The sequence below is a fragment of the Meriones unguiculatus genome, chromosome 15, assembly GCF_030254825.1.
Source record: "Meriones unguiculatus strain TT.TT164.6M chromosome 15, Bangor_MerUng_6.1, whole genome shotgun sequence".
NCBI lineage: Eukaryota > Metazoa > Chordata > Mammalia > Rodentia > Muridae > Meriones > Meriones unguiculatus.
The window spans coordinates 2,749,666-2,769,045 of NC_083362.1; the positions used below are offsets into that span (position 1 = coordinate 2,749,666).

Consider the following 19,380-nt stretch of genomic DNA (forward strand, 5'->3'; position numbering starts at 1 on the left):
AGTGTTGATTTTCTGTTTGTTTTTGTTTTTCTTTATTGAGACAGAGTTTCTCTGTGTAGCCCTGGAATTTGCTCTGTTTACCAGGCTGGCCTCAAACTCAGGGATCCACCCGCCTCTGCCTCCCAAGTGCTGGGATTAAAAGTATACACCACCATACCTGGCTAGCTTTAATGATTTTTAAAGTGTGTGTGTGTGTGTGTGTGTGTGTGTGGTGTTCAACTGTGCCAAGACGTACATGTATAGCTCAGAGGCAAAAAGCTAAACTCGCTCTCCACCTGGATTTGGGACAAGGTCTCTTGTACCAGGTGGGTAGACCAGGCTAGCTGGTCTGAGCATTTGATTTTCCCATCTTCTCTGCCCACTTTGCAGTAGGAGCCCTGGAATTATATGGTTCATACCCTGTCTGGCTTTATGTGGGTTCTGGGGATTTGAACTCAGATCCTCACATTTATAGAAAAAAAAGCCCTTTACCTGCTTAGCCATCTCTCCCCGGCTCAATGCCAATCACTCAGAAGAGCCAACGTTTATCTATAGAAGATGTAGACCGAGGCCTCCCAGGTCGGGAAAGTTCTTCATTGCACATTTAATAGTTCATGCAGCAGTTGGTGACGTAAATAAAGGATGGAGGAGCAGGTCCATAAACTCCATGGTGCAGGCAGGACACACATGGCCAGGGTCACACAGGGAGGCCAGCTGGAGGGGTCACCTCCCTAGGCGTGCACAGTGGGGTAAGAAAAGGTTGATCACACAGTCTCATGACATCCGGCCACCCAGGAGACACTGAGCAGTTGGGACACTCATGTGGCCCTCAGACCTATCTGGTTCATATCACGCTGCACTGGGGACAGGGTGTTGATGTGAGGTCAAGCCTGGTGTCAATACCTTTCCCCAAATGTAAGGGAGCAGAGAGACTTGGTGAGAGAGATGTCTGGGAGTCAGGCTTTCCAGAGCGAATCTGGGAAGGTTCAACGCCTACAGCTTCAGCCAGGAAGTTGGGAGTTCTTTGCTGTCTCTTGGGGTCTCCAATCGGCAGGTGGACAGAGCTCTGGCTCCTGGCCTCCAGGCGCTGGAGACTCAGCTCTAACTTGCCATGTTTGGAAAGCCCCAGCACCACCCATGCTTCCTGCCCAATCTGGGCGTCCAGCCACTGAGGGGTCATGGGCTTGGCCAGCCTTCCTGACATGAGGTCAGGGTGCCTGGCCTACCCGGAAACAGACTTTCCAAGAGCTCTGAGGACAGGTTACTGGGCTTAACCGCTGCCTCCTGGCTTTCTGGGGCCATAGCTCAATCCTTAGATAGGAGGCTACAGTCTTTCTGGGTCTCTCAGGGGTCCCTCTGGCAGTGGGGGATAGTGGGCAGGGACCAAGAATGCCTTTCTTCAGCCTCTGTTTCTGCTGTCAGCCTGAGTGTTCATTTGAGGACACCTCCATTTGACACAATCTGTCCTATACCTGGGCCTACACCTGGGAGAATCTGACAGGGACAAGGGACAATGTCCTGATCAACATCCAGCTCTGAGGGGGGGGGAGCTACAAGGGGCTGTGGCCCCACTCTTGAGACCTGGCAGGACACAGGGCCAGTTCAAGTATGGGGACCAGGCAAGAACTCCCAGAAGACTTGGAGAAGGGATAGGGTGGCCCCAAGATAAGGCTGCAGGGCCACTGTGGAGGGGGTCAGCTGTCACTTCCCTGGCCTGGGGATGCAGTTGTCCCTTGCCCTTTGTTTTTAAAATGCACAAGATGGTTATTTATTCCAAAAGTGAGTCCATAGGAAGGAGAGGCTCTGTGCCAAGCTCCATGCCAGTTGCCAGCCCCACCCGGCCACCAACCAGCAGCTCACAGGCTCCTGGCATGGGGAACAGGTCCCAGGGTCACATGGGAGCCTCCTGAAGGTGCAGGTGCAAGCTCAGACGGTGAGGGAGATGAAGCTGTTATAACGCTGGATGTTTCTCTTCAGGATCTCAGAGCAGGGGCCCAGGACACGCTCAAAGCGGGGCCGATCCAACTTCACGCACTTGAGGGGACCCCGGGCCACCACAGTGGCTGCACGGGGCCTGTTCAGCAGCAGCGCAATCTCCCCTGGGGGAATGAAAGAGGAGAGTCAGGGTGCAGCCTTCCTGATAGAGAATGGCCTTCCTTCTCATCGGGATGCCAAATGAACCTGGGCTTTCTTCCTTCTTCTCGCCCTTCTTTCCTTGAGACAGGGCCCCGTATCTTCCAGGCTGCCCTAGAACTCACTATGGAGCTGAAGATGACTTTGATCTTCTTGTCTTCTTCTGAGTCCGTGTGTGTGTGTGTGTGTGTGTGTGTGTGTGTGTGTGTTTTCCTGGGGACGGAATACAACCTCATGTATGTTAGGCAAGCATGCTACCCACTGAGCTACAGCGTGAGCCTTTTAAAAATTTCTCTTCTTATTTGGAGACAGGATCTCAATAAGTTGCCTAGGACAGGCCTTGAACATACATCCCCTTGCCTCAGCCTTCCTGTAGGGTGGTGAGCCCTGCACAAGTGAGTCCAGCGTCCAGCACAAACTCTTCCCGAGTTTAAGGAACAGACTAGGGGCTGGGGTTACAGATCACTGGTACTTGCTGAGCCCCGGGTCTCATCATCAGCCCTGCATAAACCAGGAGTGGCGAGGCACGCACACCTGTGAACCCAGCACTCAGGAGGTAGAGGCAGGAGGATGGAAAATTCAAGGTCATCCTCAGCAACATGAGGAGTCTGAAGCCAGCCTGGGCTACGAGAGAATCTGTTTCAGCACCCCATCCCCCCCAAAATAAATTATGTGTTAATTATCTGAAATTCAAGTTTAGTTGGCATCGTCCTGTGAGCTGCCTGCCAACCCCACATGCAACAGACACTGAGGTAGTTCAGCCTCCCACAACCTAGTTCCAGCCCTAAGAACGTTCTGGGTATTCTCGGGACCCTCTTCCTGGGCAGCTGCAGAACGAGCAGCTAGCGGCCCTGTGCCACTCACCAGGGCTCTGCTCTCCCCGAGACCAGCAGCTCAGCCCCAGTATGGCCAGTCCAGGGCTCTCAGGCCAGTCCCAGACCTGACTGTGAAGTGGCTTCAGCTGAGGCCTCTGTCACAACTGCATTTGCCCTAGCCCTCAGAGCCACTCTGGGGCCTAAGGAAGCCCCATGCAGCTCCTGACCCAGGGCCCAAGCGGAGATGGCATGTCTCGAGTGGTGGAACCCCAACTCACCAAAGTAGTCAGAGGGTCCAAGGCGCCCCACTTCCACATACTCCTCGTTGGGGGATCGTCGCTGGAGGACGGAAGCGGTGCCCTAAGGGGGAGGGGACAGGCAAGAGTCAGCCATGTTTGGGTCAGCTGTTGGGGGGATGTGGGGACATGTTGGAAGCTGCTTGTTGGGGTACATCACGCTTTGGGGATCACTTGCTTTGGTGGGCATGTGAGGGTGTTCGCTTGCTGAAGGATAAAGTGGAGAGTCTGGAGTAGGAGCCTCTGCCCATTTGTTTCTTCTTCCTGGCTCCTTTCCTCCACGTAGTCACGGCTGCTCTGATCCTCTCCCTCCTGTTTTGGGTCCTCCAGGCCTTCTGGGAGGCGAACCCCCGTGAGACCTAAGATCTAAGTTGTTGTGTTTGACTAATGCACCCTCCCAGACACCCAGAGGCCTATCCTGTCTGCGCCTGCTTTTACTGACACAGTGGAAGCTCCCCATAATAGGGGCCTACCCAGCGCCTCCCCCAGAGGCCTTGGAGGTGACTGTGGAGATGGCCCCAAGGGTGCCAGGGCTTTGTCACTATGCTGAGAGCTGACCTTGGACTGTAGCTTAAGGACAATGAGCTGTCCCGCCACATTGAGGGGGGGCTCCAGGGAGGCAGGGAGGAGCATGGTCTCAGGGTCACACACCTGCTGAGCTATGCAGCCCCCTCCTTACTCCCAAGAGGGCAACAGGTCTGCAGACCAAGCCGGCTCAATAATTAACAGAGCAGCTGCAGCAGGTCACTGGCCTCTGGGAACATTAAAGACAAGGCTAGGGCACCCAGGGCGTCTGGGCAACCAAATGCCTCCCATGCTCACGCTCCGGGCCACCTGAGATGGGCAGTACACAGCTGGCTCATTTTAGGCAAGTCGGTCCTGAGCCAGTGTCCCCACCTGTCACCTTCAGCAGCTCGGGGAGATGGAGAGTGGCTTTCGGCATTGCCAGTGACTCCCAGTAAAAACAGCAGAGCTTAGCCAAGTGTGGTGACTCAGACCTAGAATCCCAGCACTTAAGAAGCCAAGATGGGGATTTCTGTGAGCTTGGGGCCACCCTGCACTACACAGTAAGATCCTGGCCAAAAATCCTGCTCACCAGACAAAAACAAAGCCAGAGCAAAACAACAAAAACAATAACAGAAAACTCACAAAATGAGAGAGAGGAATCTTCGGGTTGGCTCTGTGGGTAAGGTCACTTGCAACCAAGTCTGATGACCTGAGTAGGATCACCAAGCCCCATGGCAGGAGAGAACTCTCCTGAAAGTTGTCCTTGGACCTCCACATAGGCGCCACCTCCCCACAAATCAGGAAACAATAAGAAAGGATCTGAAGATCTTCATCCACTTAGGTGGGCCACAGCTGCCTGCAAATCCAGTCCCTACGGAATCCAGCTCCCTCTTTTGGACCCCAGGGACATCCACACATATGTACCACACACATTTAAAAAGGAGGGAAGGAAGGGAGGAAGGAAGGAAGGGAGAGAGGGAAAAGGAAAAAGGGAAGGAGGGAAGAAGGGAGAAAGGGAGGAAAGAAAAAAGGGAGAGAGGAAAGGAGGAAAAGAGGGAGGGAGGAAGGAAAAAGAAAGGAGAGAGGGAGAAAGGAAGGAAGATGTGGACCGTGGACAGGATCCGTAATCTGAGCAGTGGAACAGGTACGAGGATAGGAAGTTCAAGGTCGCCCTCAGCTTCACAGTGCATTCAGGGCCAGCCTGGGCTATGGCAGCCCCTTTCAACACAACCCAGTGAGTTAACACTGAGCATCACAGGGTGCGTGGCCCACGGCCGAGGATCCAGAGTTTAGCTCTGAGTTTTCACAGACTCTGAGGCAGACAGCTGTCTGAGGGCTTCCGCATCTCTTTTAACACTCACGGAGACTGAGGACCTGCAGCCTGGTCCTCAGGGCCACCATGTAGGTGTTGCTAGGTCTCCAGGGCCACCTAGCATGCCAAGATATCCAGGTGCCCCCACCCCAAGCTACTCTCTAGGAATCCACAGCACTCAATGCAAGGTGGGTCGCTCCCTCGGACCCAGTCTCGCTAGAGCCTGTGGCCAGGCTATGACTGGCTTGCTGAGCGACTCCCTGTCAGCGGCTGGTGCCCACAGTGCCTGGAGTCCCCAGGCACCCTTAGCAGCCCCCGAAGCAGCTGCATCCCCTACCCGGCTCCTGGACCTCTGCATGTTTATCAATCTGGCTGATGGATGGAGTGAGGCATGTAAACATGAGAGCACACCAGGGCTGCCAGTGTGAGCAGGGAGCACAGGCAGGAAGCACACAAGCAGGAAACATGTGCTCATGCCCACCGGGGACCCCAAGAGAAGAGAGTAACCCCACCTGCCAGGACAGCTCACAGTGTCGGGCTCCTGAACCCATGAAGAATGAGCTTGCCTCTGACTGTTGTGTTAGGACTAGGGGACAGGCAGGGACTCAGGGACAGGGCTGAGGCAGGGCTTCCTGGTTTTGTTTGTTTGTTGTTTTGGTTTTTAGAGACAGGGTTTCTCTTTGTAGCCTTGGCTGTCCTGGAACTCACTCTGTACACCAGGCTGGGCTTGAACTCACAGAGCCTCTGCCTCCCTGAGTGCTGGGATCACAGGCATGCACAGTGTGCCCAGCTGGGGATTCTTATTTTTAAAGTCTCAGCTGGGTGGTGTTAGGGAAAGTTTAGGCTGTAAAGGGCTCGCCACAGAAGAAAGAGGAACTGAATGCCCTCGGCATTCCCAAAAACTTAGATTGGTGGCCCAGATTCATAATATCAGTATTTTTTAATCTCTACACATGTTCTGCCTCTCTCCACAAATTAAAAGAAAAAAAAAAAGAGTCAGGCTTTTTTTTATAATTTATTTAATTTTTATTTTATGTGCATTAGCCTGAGGTTGTCAGATCCCTTGGAACTGGCATTACAGACAGTTGTGAGCTGCCATGTGAGTGCTGGGAATTGAACCTGGATCCTTTGGAAGAGCAGACAGTGCTCTTAACCACTGGGCCATCTCTCCAGCCCCTGAGTCAGTTTTTTTTGTTTTGTTTTGTTTTTGTTTTTGTTTTTTTGTTTTTGTTTTTAAAGCAATTCATGTGGGTTGAAGCAATGGATCAGTGGTTAAGAGCACTTGCTGCTCTCCCAGGGGACGTGCGTTTCCCAGAATCCTTGAAGGCTGCCACCGACAGAGACAAAGGCAGAGTCGGGCGGATCTCTAGGGCTCTTCGGCCAGCCTAGCCTGACTGTCCATCCCTATGCCGGTGAGAGGCCCTGTCTTATAAAACAAGGGTGACAGCTCCTGAGGTTGAGCCTGGCCTCTAAGTCACTTTTACACACAAACGCACTCTCTCTCTCTCTCTCCTTCCACACTCACTTCTACCCCCACACATGCACAGATATACAAGTGCACACAAATCCAGGGTGGGGTATTCCAGCTTGAAGAGCCTGGTGTGCTGGAATAAAGTTGTCATGCCAGCATTTAGTTCTCTCCTTTCACCGTGCTGATTCCGGGGCTCAAATTTAGGCCATCATGCTTGGTAACAGGTTGCCTTAGCTCACTCAGCTCCCTCTGGCCAGTCCTTCATCCCAACATTCTCAAGGCAGAGGCAGGAGGATCTCAAATTCAAAGCAAGCCAGAGATACATGGCAACATAGACACACACACACAACAAAAAACAGAAAGCCAACTTAACATTGCTACATGCTAACAAACTGTTATCGTACTCACAGACCTGGAATGGGGGACCTTAGAGATCCCAGCTTATTCTCATTTCCTGCCCTGGGACCTCAGCAAGGTGCCAAGTCCTCTCCAGGTGCTCTGTGATGGCACAAAGGCCGCCATAGCTCTGGGAGTCAGCACATGCCATCTCTATACCAGTAGCAGGTAAATAAAGAGAACGAGGCCAACCTCAGCTTCTTCGTATGTGAGCTTGGAGTAGTCACAGAAACTCCCAAGAAAGATGTCCACGGGGACAATGTACATGAAACCTCTACATGATAAAGACTTGGAAAACAGAAGCGCGGACGAGCTTGCCCTGCACTTCTCCAGGGTTGGGAGTACAGCAGGGAAGGAGAAGCAAGCTGCTGAGGCAGGAACAGGGAAGAAATGAGCAGGAAGATGGCCCCCATGCCTCCAACAGGCAACACAGCCAGCCACCCCGGCATCCTTGCAGGAGAGGGGTTGGCTCCAACACCGTGCTGTGGGTCCCGAGACCCTGTTCTTCCTGTGTTGCTGTGGGGCTCTCTGTTACAGTAGCTCCTTTGTTGCCCTGACCAATGCACTGTCTGGAACATGGCTGTCACTGTCCTCAGTGTAAAGCCCCGTGTCTGTGAAGGCAGCGAGCAGTCCACTCCCTTTACACACTCCCAGATCTGCTGACACAGGCCATTGCATCCCGTCACTGAAAGCTCCTAGACAAAAACACTCCCGACTCAAGGTCCAGGCTTCGTCCCTAGTCGCCACGGAAATGGCCAGACATCCAGGACAACATGTCTAGAGCCTGGAAAACAGCCGTGCCAAATTGCTGGCTCGTAGCCTCCAAGTTCCTCATTGAAGATCCTAGGTCAGCTGCAGATCTGAGACAGACAGCCCAGAGGTGATACAGGGAATCGTCACTCCTAGGTGCCTGTGACAGGATGCAGTTACAGACACTAAATTTCCTTTTAAGTACTGTGACAAAAAAAAAAAAAAAAAAAAGAACATTTTCCCCCCCTACACTAAGAAGGAAGTGACTTTCCAAAGAAGGAAGCCAGTGGGGGTCACATAGGATCCACCCCTACAAGGCCAGGCCCAGCTTCCCCTTTCCACGTGTCACAGTACGGCATGTGGAGACCAGAGGTTGGCCGGAGTGTCTTCCTCGGTCACTATCCACTTTATATTTTGAGGCAGGGTCTCTCTATGAACCTGGAGCTCAACAGTTCAGCTAGACTGGCAGGCTGGCAGGCCCCAGGGAGCCTCCTGTCTCCACCTCCAAAGTGTCAAGATTATGGGTGCAGGCCACCACCCTTAGAAAGGTCCTGAGGATCAAACTCTTGTTTACAAAAACAAGCCCTTCATCCACTAAGCTGCGTCCCTAACACTTCCCCAGACATCTTAAGAGATTCAAAACATGGTAGCTTGTAAAAGAGAAGCTCGGCTTTCAGAGGTGGAGCTGAGAGAAACCAGATCCGCTTGGAGAGCCAGTTCCTGGGAGGAGGGCGAGAGGGAGACCGGCTTCTTGCCTAGTCGATTTTCATGGCTGCTCAGCAGTCAAGGCCTTGGCCCCGAAGCTCCTCCCTTTCCTGGCCTGCACTCCCTCATCATGAGCTGAGCAGTGACTGGGCCCTCACCTCTGCTGGGGAGATCCTTAAGCATCCAGTGAAAACCAAGCCATGGGCTCAGACATCGGGGATACCCAGGAAATAGGTTAGGGGTCCACAGCCAACCAGGTCTAGCCACAGAGGGCCCATCAAACAAACCAAGCAGCAAAGCAGAACCCTCCCAGAGAGTGAGAAATAGCAGGCCAGGGTGGGCACAGGGAGGAGATGAGGGTGACAGAAGGACAGCATGGAAAACAGGGCTTGCTCGGGAAGGCGGGGGAAGGGGCCTACTTGGGGCAGGTGGACACATTTTCTCTGAATCAGCGTTAATCTTGAGGGGTGCAAGAAAGGCTCGCAACCTATGACTCCTGCCTGGGACCTACACCCAGCTGAGCACGACAGCACAAGTCCCCTGGTGTCCGGAGACAGCCAGAGATCAGCAGAGGAGCAAGGCACCAAAGGCTTCTGTGAGAAGCCTCCTGCACACGGATTACAAGGAGCTGAGCCTGAAAGAGGAGGAGCTAGGCCCCACGCACAGCCCAGGCCAGCAACCCTCCGTTGCAGAACAGGGAACGGGCGAGACTATTTGCTTTATTTAAAGAAATATCTTTTAAAAGAAGCTTAGTTTCACTTCCATACATGGAAGCGGGTCTCACCATCCACAAATGAAAAGTGACATGAGCAATTGGAGACAGGTGCAGCAGACACGCTGCAGACACGCCTGGGGCCCACGGGGACAGGCACATCCTTGGGGACGCTCACTCACACGAGGACATGCCTGCAGGGACACCCAGCCCTGCGGATGGGGACTGGCATGCACACGGAGCCAGCACCCTCAGAGGACCAGCCTCCACAGGATAACGCAAACACATAGGTACATGCGTGTGGGCCTTGGGGCTCCCCCTCACAAGCTGCTCCCGTGCTGTGACTAGAGGGTGGCCCTCCAGTCCCTGCAAGAATAAGATCGGGCCACCCCAGAGACCCCAGAAACCACTCCACTGGGCCTGAGGAGGTGAGCATGTGCGTAATGAAGAGGAAGATGGCTGTCCTCAGTACCATGAAAGCTGTCCCTCTCCAGGGACTCAGGCCTCACCTACAGCTGCTAGGGGTTCATATCATTCACCGGCTTCTTCACGGATGCCAAGACAGAGTACCACACGTGAACTCACACACACAAGCATGGTCACAGAGATGGAGGTTGCCTGGCCTGGGGACACATCTCAAACACCTTGGGTTTTGTTTGTCCGTTGTTTGCTTGTTGAGACGAGCTAGCCAAGCAGCCCAGGCTGCTCTCACACTTTTGCTACCCCTGCCTCAGCTTCCCAACGGCCAGGGTTATAGGAAGGGCTCCATCATGTCCAGCCATTTGTTTTCTTTTGAGACAGGTTCTCAAGTAGCCCAGCCTGGCCAAGGATGACAGCCAGCTTTTGAGTTTGTTTCATTGTTGTTTTGTTTTGTTTTTGTTTTATGAGACAAGGCTTAATATGTTGATGAGGCTAGCCTCAAATTCATTCTGTAGACCAGGCTGGCCTTAAATCTATAATCCTCCTGCTTCAGACTGCCAGGTTCTGGGCTAACAGGAATGTACCATAATATCTAGTTAAACAGTTTTAGGCTTTTTCGCTCCCTGTAGTGCTAGTGATTGGGTCCACAACCCTTAACTGCAGCCCCCACCCTGGTAGGTAGGTTTTAAAGAAAGTGATCATTACAGTTAACAGCTTTCCTTGTGAAAGCCGATTTCAATTGACGCTACCCCACCCCCACCCCATGCAAAGCCAGTCCACCCCCAACTCCCATCCCCTCCACCCAACACCTCCCCCCTGCCTTGTGATTTTCCCTGGAGCTCCTGCTGGTTGAGTATCGTCTCCTACCTTAAGGAGCCTGGGCTCTCATCTGCGAAGGTGCCCTGCTCTGCCCTCCCCTCACGCCTCGCTCGGCTGCCTGTCTGTGACAAGGCTGGCTACAGGCTGTCCTTTCGACAACTGAGCAAACACAGCAGCCCGGTGGGCGGCCGAGGTCAGCTTTTGTGCCCGTGTTTAATGGCTCATCCGTGAGGTCTGGGCTGTGGCGGAGGCATGGCCCAGCAGCTCCAGTGGGAAAACAGACATTAACTTGGATTCCGGCGCCGAAGCTCTCAGGATGGGGACAGGTGCCAGCGAGGGCCTGGGGAGCTAGAGGCGGTGAAGTCCTATGTGAGAGGGTCCCCTTCTGCAGAGCCAGTCTCTATCACTCATCCCCCAAGGGTGCAGGTGTACAAACAGTGGCTCTGACGAGGCTCCGGGACTCCAGGGCATGTAGACATGGCATGCAGGGTTCAACAAGACAATGGGGCAGCAGAGGGAGACGGTATGTGGGCACCTCAGGGCCCTGCTCCTCATGCCCTTCTGGGGCTCAGTTCTCCTCCCCACCTAACCATTTGCTGGGGAAGCAGGCTGCACACCAGCCCTGCACATGGCCTCAGGAAAACTCAGCCAAGCAGATGAAGAGCGAGTGTACTAGACCAGCGCTGGGTCGCTGCTCCCCGGAGGTGGGATGAGCTGCCTGGCTCCATGCGAGGAGCCCACGGCCTTGCCTCCTCAGTGAGGCCTCCTGTCTGCTTTTGAACATATGTCCCAGCTCATCCTCAGACCATCCAGGTCTCTGCACAACTGCTCCTGAACAATGGTTCCCATCCTCGATGACCCCTCTTAAGTGGCCCCTATCCCTGTTGACCTCCACCAAAGCCCCCATTCTTGCTGACATCATCTCAACGGCTCCCATCTTCTCTGACCTCATCTCTCTTGATGGCCCAATGTTCTGGCTAACAGCACCCTGCTCCTCTGCCCTCCCCCCCCCCCCGTCCCCGTAGATGGACACCTTGGCTGATTTCCCCCCTTGGATCGACCCCCTTGCTGACCTCTCCTATAGATGGACTCCTTTTTCTGACTTTCCCGTGGGAGAAACTCCCCACCCCTCCCCCATCCTGGCTGATGCACCCAACAGCACCTGCCATCTAGAAGTCACTGAGCCTAGTGATTTCGTCTGTCACCTCTGCCCACCACAGCCCACATCCCACTGTCCTCCATCTGACTTGCTTCCATCCCTGCCCAATCAACAGAACCCACAAGTCACCCTCCACCTCCTCACGGTGGCTGCTGAGGGTCTCCCCGGAAGGTGCTGCCATAGCTGACTTTGCCCTTCGTCTACTGGTCGCCCGGGTGTGCCCGGCGCCCTCCTCATGGCCAGCCGTGCTGTAGTCAGCCACAGAGCCCTTGTCACCTTGTCCAAGTGAGTCCCGGGTCCTGGCTGCCATGCATGCACCCCTATAGATAAGCTCTGCCTTGCCCCACTCCTACTGTCAACCCAGGAGAACACGCTCCAAGGATGAGCTCTTGTTCTCAGCTGCAGCTGGGCGAGGCAGGTAGTCAGGCCTTTGACACAGCCTTTGGTTCCAGAGATTTCTGAGGAGAGGGACTACAGGGGATTTGGGGGGAGTTGCATCCGGAAGTCCCTGAAGGACATGTTTGCTCTGCTCAAGGTCACTGAGCTCAGCCCAGTGTGTCTCCAGAGACAGGCCTCTGAAGGGTGGTCAGGAGGCGCCTTGGGAGCCTAAGGCACTGAACGACCCCTGTTGACTCATGAGAGGAGTCTTGGTTACTCAGGCAACATACCCTGTTGTCACATGTGGCATCCCATGGTGAGTGTCCCACATCTACAAGTCTGGAGAGCCTCAGTCTGGCAGGCACAGCTTCCTGCCTCTGCCATACTCTACTCCTCTTTGCCAGTTAGGACTAAGGGCACCGGCGAGCCTCCACGCGCAGCTGCCTCCTGCCGGGCATTGGGGGAAGTCAGCACAGCCCTGTGAGGACCTGACTGCTCCGCCGGGATCCATGGCCAGCGCCATGCCCAGATCTCAGGTCCCCGGCCCCGAGGAGACCCACCAGCTGCAACCCAGCATGCTGAATGTGTGCGCACACGAGCCTAGGTGACACATGTGCCAGAGTGTGAACACAAGTGGCTGTGCTATGTACGTGAGTGTGTGAGCTGCTGTGTGATGCTGTGTGGGTGTCTGTGCTATACACACACGAGCATGCAGGCAGCAGGGCGTGTGCTGTGTGAACAAGCGTGCGTGAGAGCGCACGTCGTTCTGTGCATGACCACAGGCGCTGGGCTCATATGATTGGGCATGCTGGTGTGCTGAGCGTGCATGCCATTGTGTGCTTGTGAGTGAGCACGCACACGTGTGTGCCATGTGCACGTGGTTTTGTGCTGAGCGAATGTATCTGCGTGTACGAGTGTGTTGTGCACAGGAGCGTACAGCCAAGTATGTGCAAGTGATTGTGTGCTGTGTGTGTGACTGCGTGCAGTGTGAGAATGGTGCACGTGCTTTCTGCGTGTGTGTGTGTGTGTGTGTGTGTGTGTGTGACTGCGTGCAGTGTGAGAATGGTGCACGTGCTTTCTGCGTGTGTGTGTGTGTGTGTGTGTGTGTGTGACTGCGTGCAGTGTGAGAATGGTGCACGTGCTTTCTGCGTGTGTGTGTGTGTGTGTGTGTGTGTGTGTGTGTGTGACTGCGTGCAGTGTGAGAATGGTGCACGTGCTTTCTGCGTGTGTGTGTGTGTGTGTGTGTGTGTGTGTGTGCGTGTGCGTGTGTGTGTGTGTGTGTGTGTGTGTGCGCGGCTGTGCTGTGTGCATGGCAGGCGGGCACACTGCGTGTGCATGGGCCGTCTGTGTGACTGCTGGACGTGCTTGCCTGCTTTCGATGGACTCCGGTTGTACTGCTCAGGCTTTTCTTAAACTCCTGGGCTTAAGGAATCCTCTTGCCTCAGCCTCCCAAATAGCTGGGACACTGACAGACGTGCAGCCACCACACCCCTGGGGGTCAATGCCACCAAACTGTCCCTGTAGATATGTTTAAAATGTAAACTTCTTGAGACTTACATTATATCACTGGAATTCCAGCCTCGGTTCACCCTACCCACAGTCCTGCCCATGCCCTCAGGATCCGACTCTGGCATCCTCCACATCCCCTTACCTGGCAGGACCCAACCCCACCACCACCATGCTGCTGGCAGTCTCTTCACCTCCTGTTGCTCTGCCCTGACTGGGCCCAGCCCATTTCCTGGGGGTGTGGAGACCTCACTGCTGATGACAGCCATTCCTCATTTGAAGCCTTTGAACTGAGTCCCAGACAGCGCCAGGTCTTCGGACAAGCAATGGCCAGTTCATGGCAGTCTTGGGAGGGAAGCCAAGGTCAGAGGTCAGAAGACAGCTCCTTGGAAGGACCACCGTTCACCCCTGCACTGTGCTCCTGTGTACAGCTTCCCATCGGAGAAGCTTGAGCCCAACAGTCATGCTTCCTGGTGTTCCAAGGTCTGTACGGAGGGCAGCAGAGATGCTGAAGGGCTGCATGGGCAGCCATGAGATGCAGTGGTTCGAGGTTCCACAGACTGACTTGTCCAGACTGGCTTATCCAGTTTGTGCATCTGTTTGGGTTTCCCAGCAAAATACCCGTCCTCATAGCAACAGCCTCTGCACAGTGTTTAAGGCGCCTCTGAGGAGCCAGGAGTCTCAGCTGGGTAATCCCGGGCTGTGGAAGCCAGCAGATACATTCCACATCTGTCTCACTGGGGACACACGTGGCTTGCAGGGCAAGGATGATGGGAAATTGGATCCCAATGTCTGCAACAGAGGACTGGGATGTGGGGGCTGCTGGGTCTCTGGAGAAGTGGAAGGAATGGGACCAATGACACTTTTTGATACTGGATTGGAAGGAATGTTCCATATTGTCATCTTTCTTTCTCTCTTTCTTTCTTCTTCTTTTTTCTTTCTTCTTCTTTTCCTCTTCCTCCTCTTCTTCTTTTTCTCCCTCTTCTTCTTTTTCTCCTCCTCCTCCTCCTCTTCTTCTTCCCCCACTTCTTCATTGATAAAAGGTCTCATGTAGTCCAAGAGGCCAGGCCGGCCTCAAACTGGATATGCAGCCAAGAATGACCTTTAACTTTTATTCCTCCTGCCCGAACCTCTAGCATGCCAGGATCACACAAAAGTACCCTCGTACCCAGTTAATGTGGCAAGAGGGACAGAACCCAGAGCTTTGTGCATTTGAGGCAAGCATTTTACCAAATGAGCACATCCCCTGCCCTCACTTTGTTTTTATTTATTTATTTATTATTAGATCGGGTCTCACTCTTACAAGACAGCTTGCCGCAGAGGCCCTGACTCCTGAAACAAATCTCTGGAGCCAAAGGATAGTGTGAGTCTGGAAGGTCCGTTTGCCAACGTGAGCCATCATGGTCTGGCCATCTCATCCAAAAAGCAGGTTCCCCTGCTTCCTTCCCAACACCCAGCCACTAGGAGAGTACAGCTGTGATGTACCCAGGACGGAGCCTTGGCAAACAAGCCCTAGGAGGACTCCTTCCACACCAGGCTAAGGGGAGCACAGAGTTCTGCTCAGAGTGACCATGTTAGCTTTCCATGAGAAAGGAGGTGGCTCCGAGTCCCCAGACAGTGGGCTATGCTAGGGGCTTCCCTGGCCCACTGGATGGGGTCTGAGCAGAGGGCACTCATGGTCACCAAAGGGTGCAAGCATGGTGAAGTCAGACTCCCCAAGAACCCTGACAGCTCATCGCAGTGACTCCAGTCAACCAGTTGGAAAACCCCGGTGAACGGGATCACCCGGTGCCAGATACACACAATGAGAGCAACGCCGCTACCACTGAGAAGGCCCCACACCTCGGAGTCACTAGGCACAGGGGAGTTCTGAGCCTGCTTGGCTCTCGGAAGTTCCTTCCGGCCCGGCTCAGAGACAAATTCACAGAGTTGCCAGAAGTGCCCCCAAACCCCCACGGCATCGTGATTCCTCCAGAGTGGGGGGGTCAAGGAGCCCCACCACATGGTCCCAAGGCAGGGAGGACAGGCCTGTATCTCCACTAAGGATGGGTGCTCCAGCAGCCCAGTCCTGATTAGGACAGAGCAGCCAGCCAAGTCACTTGGGAGCCTAACGCACCGGATGACCCCTGTTGACTCATCACGAGAGGAGTTTGGGATACTCAGGCAACATGCACTGTCACATCGAATGCCTATCGTGCACTTACCCCAAAAGCAATCTTACAACACCACACACTTCCAGTGTCGTGTGCCCCATTCCAGGCATGCTCAGCTATGTGTGCACCAAACAGCAGAGGGAGTGATGGATCATTCCGGGTCTTTGCCAAGTGCCCTCTGTGGTCCAGTATCAGGAGCTCCAGCTCACCTGGCACCTGTCCTTATGCTTAAGCCGTCCACAAGACACCTTTCCTACCTCACAAGCTTCTACTTGTACCTTGGCACCCCAGTCCCCCGCCTGCCCTCCTCTTCCTCATCTCCTGGCGGCTCTTTCTCGTGACTGCGGCCCATCTGTCACCTGGAGACAGCGTCTCGCCTTTCTGGCGGCCTTGCTTCCACCACGATCCCTTGTTCAATTTGTTCTACATCCATGACAGCATGTGATTTCCTGGCAAGTAACACACACTCTACCAACCACCTCAAACCCAGAATAAAACTACCCGAAAGGCCCTGGCTAGTGGGGCTGTAACAACTCCCCCAAAATTCCCTGTGGTCCCTCTACTCAGTCAGTTCTACCCCAGACCAAGGACCCAAGACCCTCACTCCCCAGATCCAGTTCCTGTCCATATCTCCGAAACGTCCTGGATCCAGCCATATAGTGTCCTTTCCAAAACCCCACCTCACTGCTCTCCTGTCCTTCATCTGTGCCTGGCTTCCTTAGGACCCCTTGTGCCTGCCGGTGCTTGCCACACGTACAGCCAAAGTTGCTGATGCTGGAGAAATATCTGAAGCTTTACACAACTCTGGCATGCCCACAACCCTTCTCTAGACACTACTTGCTCCCCCCAAGAGCGGAGGAACCAACGGAATGACATGACGTTAAAAACAGCTCAAGGAGCCCTGGGAACAGCAGTGACAGTGAGTAAGGACCGTGAGTTTGAGGCGTAAACATACTCTGTGGAGCTGCAGTGCCTGGTGCATAGTAGGGCAGGCACGGGTCCAGACTCGGTGACCTTGAGCAGAGCAAACACGTCCTTCAGGGGTGTCTGGGTGCAGTGTTTGCCTGGCCTTCTTCCTGCAAAGGTGTCTCCGTGCCCCAGCGCCAGGCAGGCGCTATGAAGATAGGGCTGTGTTCCCAGGCCTGGGGGCAGCTGAGAAATGTGCTGTTTTGCAGCCGCCTCAACACTGTGGACATTCATAAAATTAATTTGCAAAGCAAGGAGATAAATCCAATGCTGTGTTCCCATAGCAACACCTCCCATGCTGCCCAGTTTCTGTCTTGGGATTTTATGGGAAGTCATCCTCGCTGGTCCAGCTGCTTCCCTGGCTGCTCAGGGCCCAGGAACTGGAGGGTGGGGGTGTGGCAACTCGAATTGAGGAATGCAGGTCTGGAATCTGAGCTGCTGAGAACTTGCTTTTCTCACCCAGCCCGACTCCTCCTGGGTTTTCCTGGAGAGCTGTAGGGGACCTTGGATCGAGATGAGGTCACCCGTGCCCGTAGGTCCTGGCAAGCTCAGCCCAAGCCCAGGGTACCCCTACTGGGAGCCAGCTACAGTCTGTGTCCTGCCAAACACAGGGCCAGACCAGCAGAGGCTTTGTCCCATCTCAAGGGTTCCTGGCCCAGGACGGCTCACCTGAGGCTGCAAACAGAGGAACAAGGCCGAAGGGGGAGCTCACAGCAGGGAGTGAGTTCAGAGAGCAGAGGGACCCTGAACCTCCCCACTGGTGCCTTCCACCTTTGTGTCCTAGGCGCCGGGGTCCTACAGGAGCCCAGCCCAGCCCCTGCCCTTCTGCTGAGTGTTTTCTAGAAGCTCTGAGGATCAGGTGTCTGAGAAGCTGGCAGCTTCCCCACCCAGCTCAGGGACAGCTGGTGTGAACTCAGCGATGAGAAACAAGCTACGTGGCCTCTGAGGGCTCAGCCCTCCAGAGACCCCTGTGAAGTACATGAATTGCCTGAACCCCTCCCTAATCTGCCAGCCTGACTATCGTAGCGAGTCTAGGGACCAATGGTATTAACCCTCCTCTGGATGTCCCCAGAAACAATCACACCTTGTTGGCACAGCAGGAGCCAGGCCCACACAAGCGGCCAGTCAGTGTCATGTCCTGGCAGCTCTCAGAGCGCCGAGGACCAGGGTCAGGTAGAAAGCCTCCCATCGGGGGCAGGGGACAGGGACGAGAGAAGTGGACTTCGTGGCCAGCTTGCCCAAAACTACCAGTGTCCTTCCTGAGCAGACAAGGACACAGTTTACGAAACTACTTCAGAAAATCTGCACTAGGAAAATGTGACAACTCCAGCATGGGGCGTGGCTGAGATAGGACAGGCAGGGGCAGCGCGGGAGTGAGGGAAACAGGAGACTGTGCGCCTCAAGGAGAGGAGGTCAGACATGGCAGCGTCCCGGGGAGAGCTGCGTTTGACCTGCCATGCACAGCTGGCTTAGATGTGGCCAAAGCCTCCCCCAAGCCACATGAATAAGCTGCACAGTCCCCTGCTGTGCATTCTGGTCCCTGGACCTGGGGCCTGTCATTTGACTTCGTAGATTCAGCTGAGGAAGAAAGGTATTTAAAAAGCCACGGTTGCCAAGGAGACCACTTCAAACACATCTTATAAGGTTGTGAAAACTATTCCTTCCCCTGGGGTTGGGTTCCATTCGAGGCGGCCCAGACAATACACTGTTCATGTGGTCCAGGCCCAACCTCTCCTTCATCTCTAGTCAATGAAAGCTGATGCTGATTGATATTAAGGCCACCTGAGAAGCAGCGGCCTTCTTGGAAACCTTTTTTGCACTGGGGACTTATGGAAAAGCAGGTCCCAGCTCAGCCCCACTGCCTGAGACTCCCCCAAGGTTACTGGCAGTCCACACATGTCCTCAAGCAGCAGATCCTTCTGGAAGATCGGAGGCACCCTGAGGTCAGATCTCACACCTTCACCAGGGAGATGTGAAGGGAGGGGAGGAACACACAAAACACACAAAGCAGAGTGGGGCGCGGCCCGCTATTCTAGCACTCAGGAGGCTGAGCAACAGGACGACCTCAAGTTCAAGACCAAACTGGTCTATAGAGTGAGACTGTGTCTCAAAAAGCCAAAGAGAGGATGGGGGAAACACCTTAGAGGACAAAGACCTCACGGTACAGGCATGAAGACTCGAGTTTGATCTCAGCGCGCATGGGATACGCTACTACATAAGCCCGGAATTGGGGGAGTACAGACAAAAGGATCATGGGGCCACCTGGCTTCCTTCCATTGTTCTTCTCTCTCCCTTTCCCCCCTCATTGAGACAGGCTCACTCCACACAGCTTAAGTTGGCCGAGAACCCTCAATCCTCCTGCCTCGGTCTTCCAAACAGTGGGATTACGGGTGTGGGCCATCACATGCAGCATGCATTCACCTCTCAACCCAAAGATGAGCTTCCATAGACTTCCAGAACAACACCACACAGGGGCTGACCAAACAGAGTTCAAACACAGGACTTTCAGAACCGTGGGGGTAGAGGCAGGAGACAACATCGTGGGGTAAGGCTGGGGCAGATGCCCTCGTGACAGACAGGCTGGAAGTTCTGCACGGCTCTCACTGGGATGTCAGCCATCATCCTGGGCCTTGGAGCCTGAGAACTAAGCATCTTCTAACGGGTGAACTGTCAGATAGATGTCCCTGACATGATTGTACCTTTCTTTCTAAAATGGTCAGGGATGGCCTCTTGGGTTTGAGGTCTCTGTGGAGCCAATGAAACCAATATACACACAGAGACAGAGTTAGTAGTGCAAAAGGCCAAAGTCGTGGGGATTTGAGATGCTGGGATGAAGGAAGTGGGCTCATTCTAGTTTGACCAGAACAGTCATTTGCTCTACCCACGGTTCTAGTCGTCTCTTT

The 19,380-nt window shown here is 54.2% G+C and overlaps 1 protein-coding gene across 4 annotated transcripts in view; it reads right to left on the bottom strand.

Annotated features, from left to right (window-relative positions):
* Window positions 1–568: 568 nt before the first annotated feature.
* Window positions 569–19,380, bottom strand: part of Prkar1b (protein kinase cAMP-dependent type I regulatory subunit beta) — a 134,655-nt gene continuing 115,843 nt past the window's right edge. For all 4 annotated transcript variants that reach the window (XM_060367980.1, XM_060367981.1, XM_021640706.2 and 1 more), the window contains 2 exons: window positions 3,206–3,287; window positions 569–2,078 (listed from right to left, as the gene is read on the bottom strand). In XM_060367980.1, coding sequence (XP_060223963.1) covers window positions 1,906–2,078; window positions 3,206–3,287 — 255 coding nt within the window. In that variant the 3' untranslated portion in view covers window positions 569–1,905. The remainder of the gene's footprint in view (window positions 2,079–3,205; window positions 3,288–19,380) is intronic.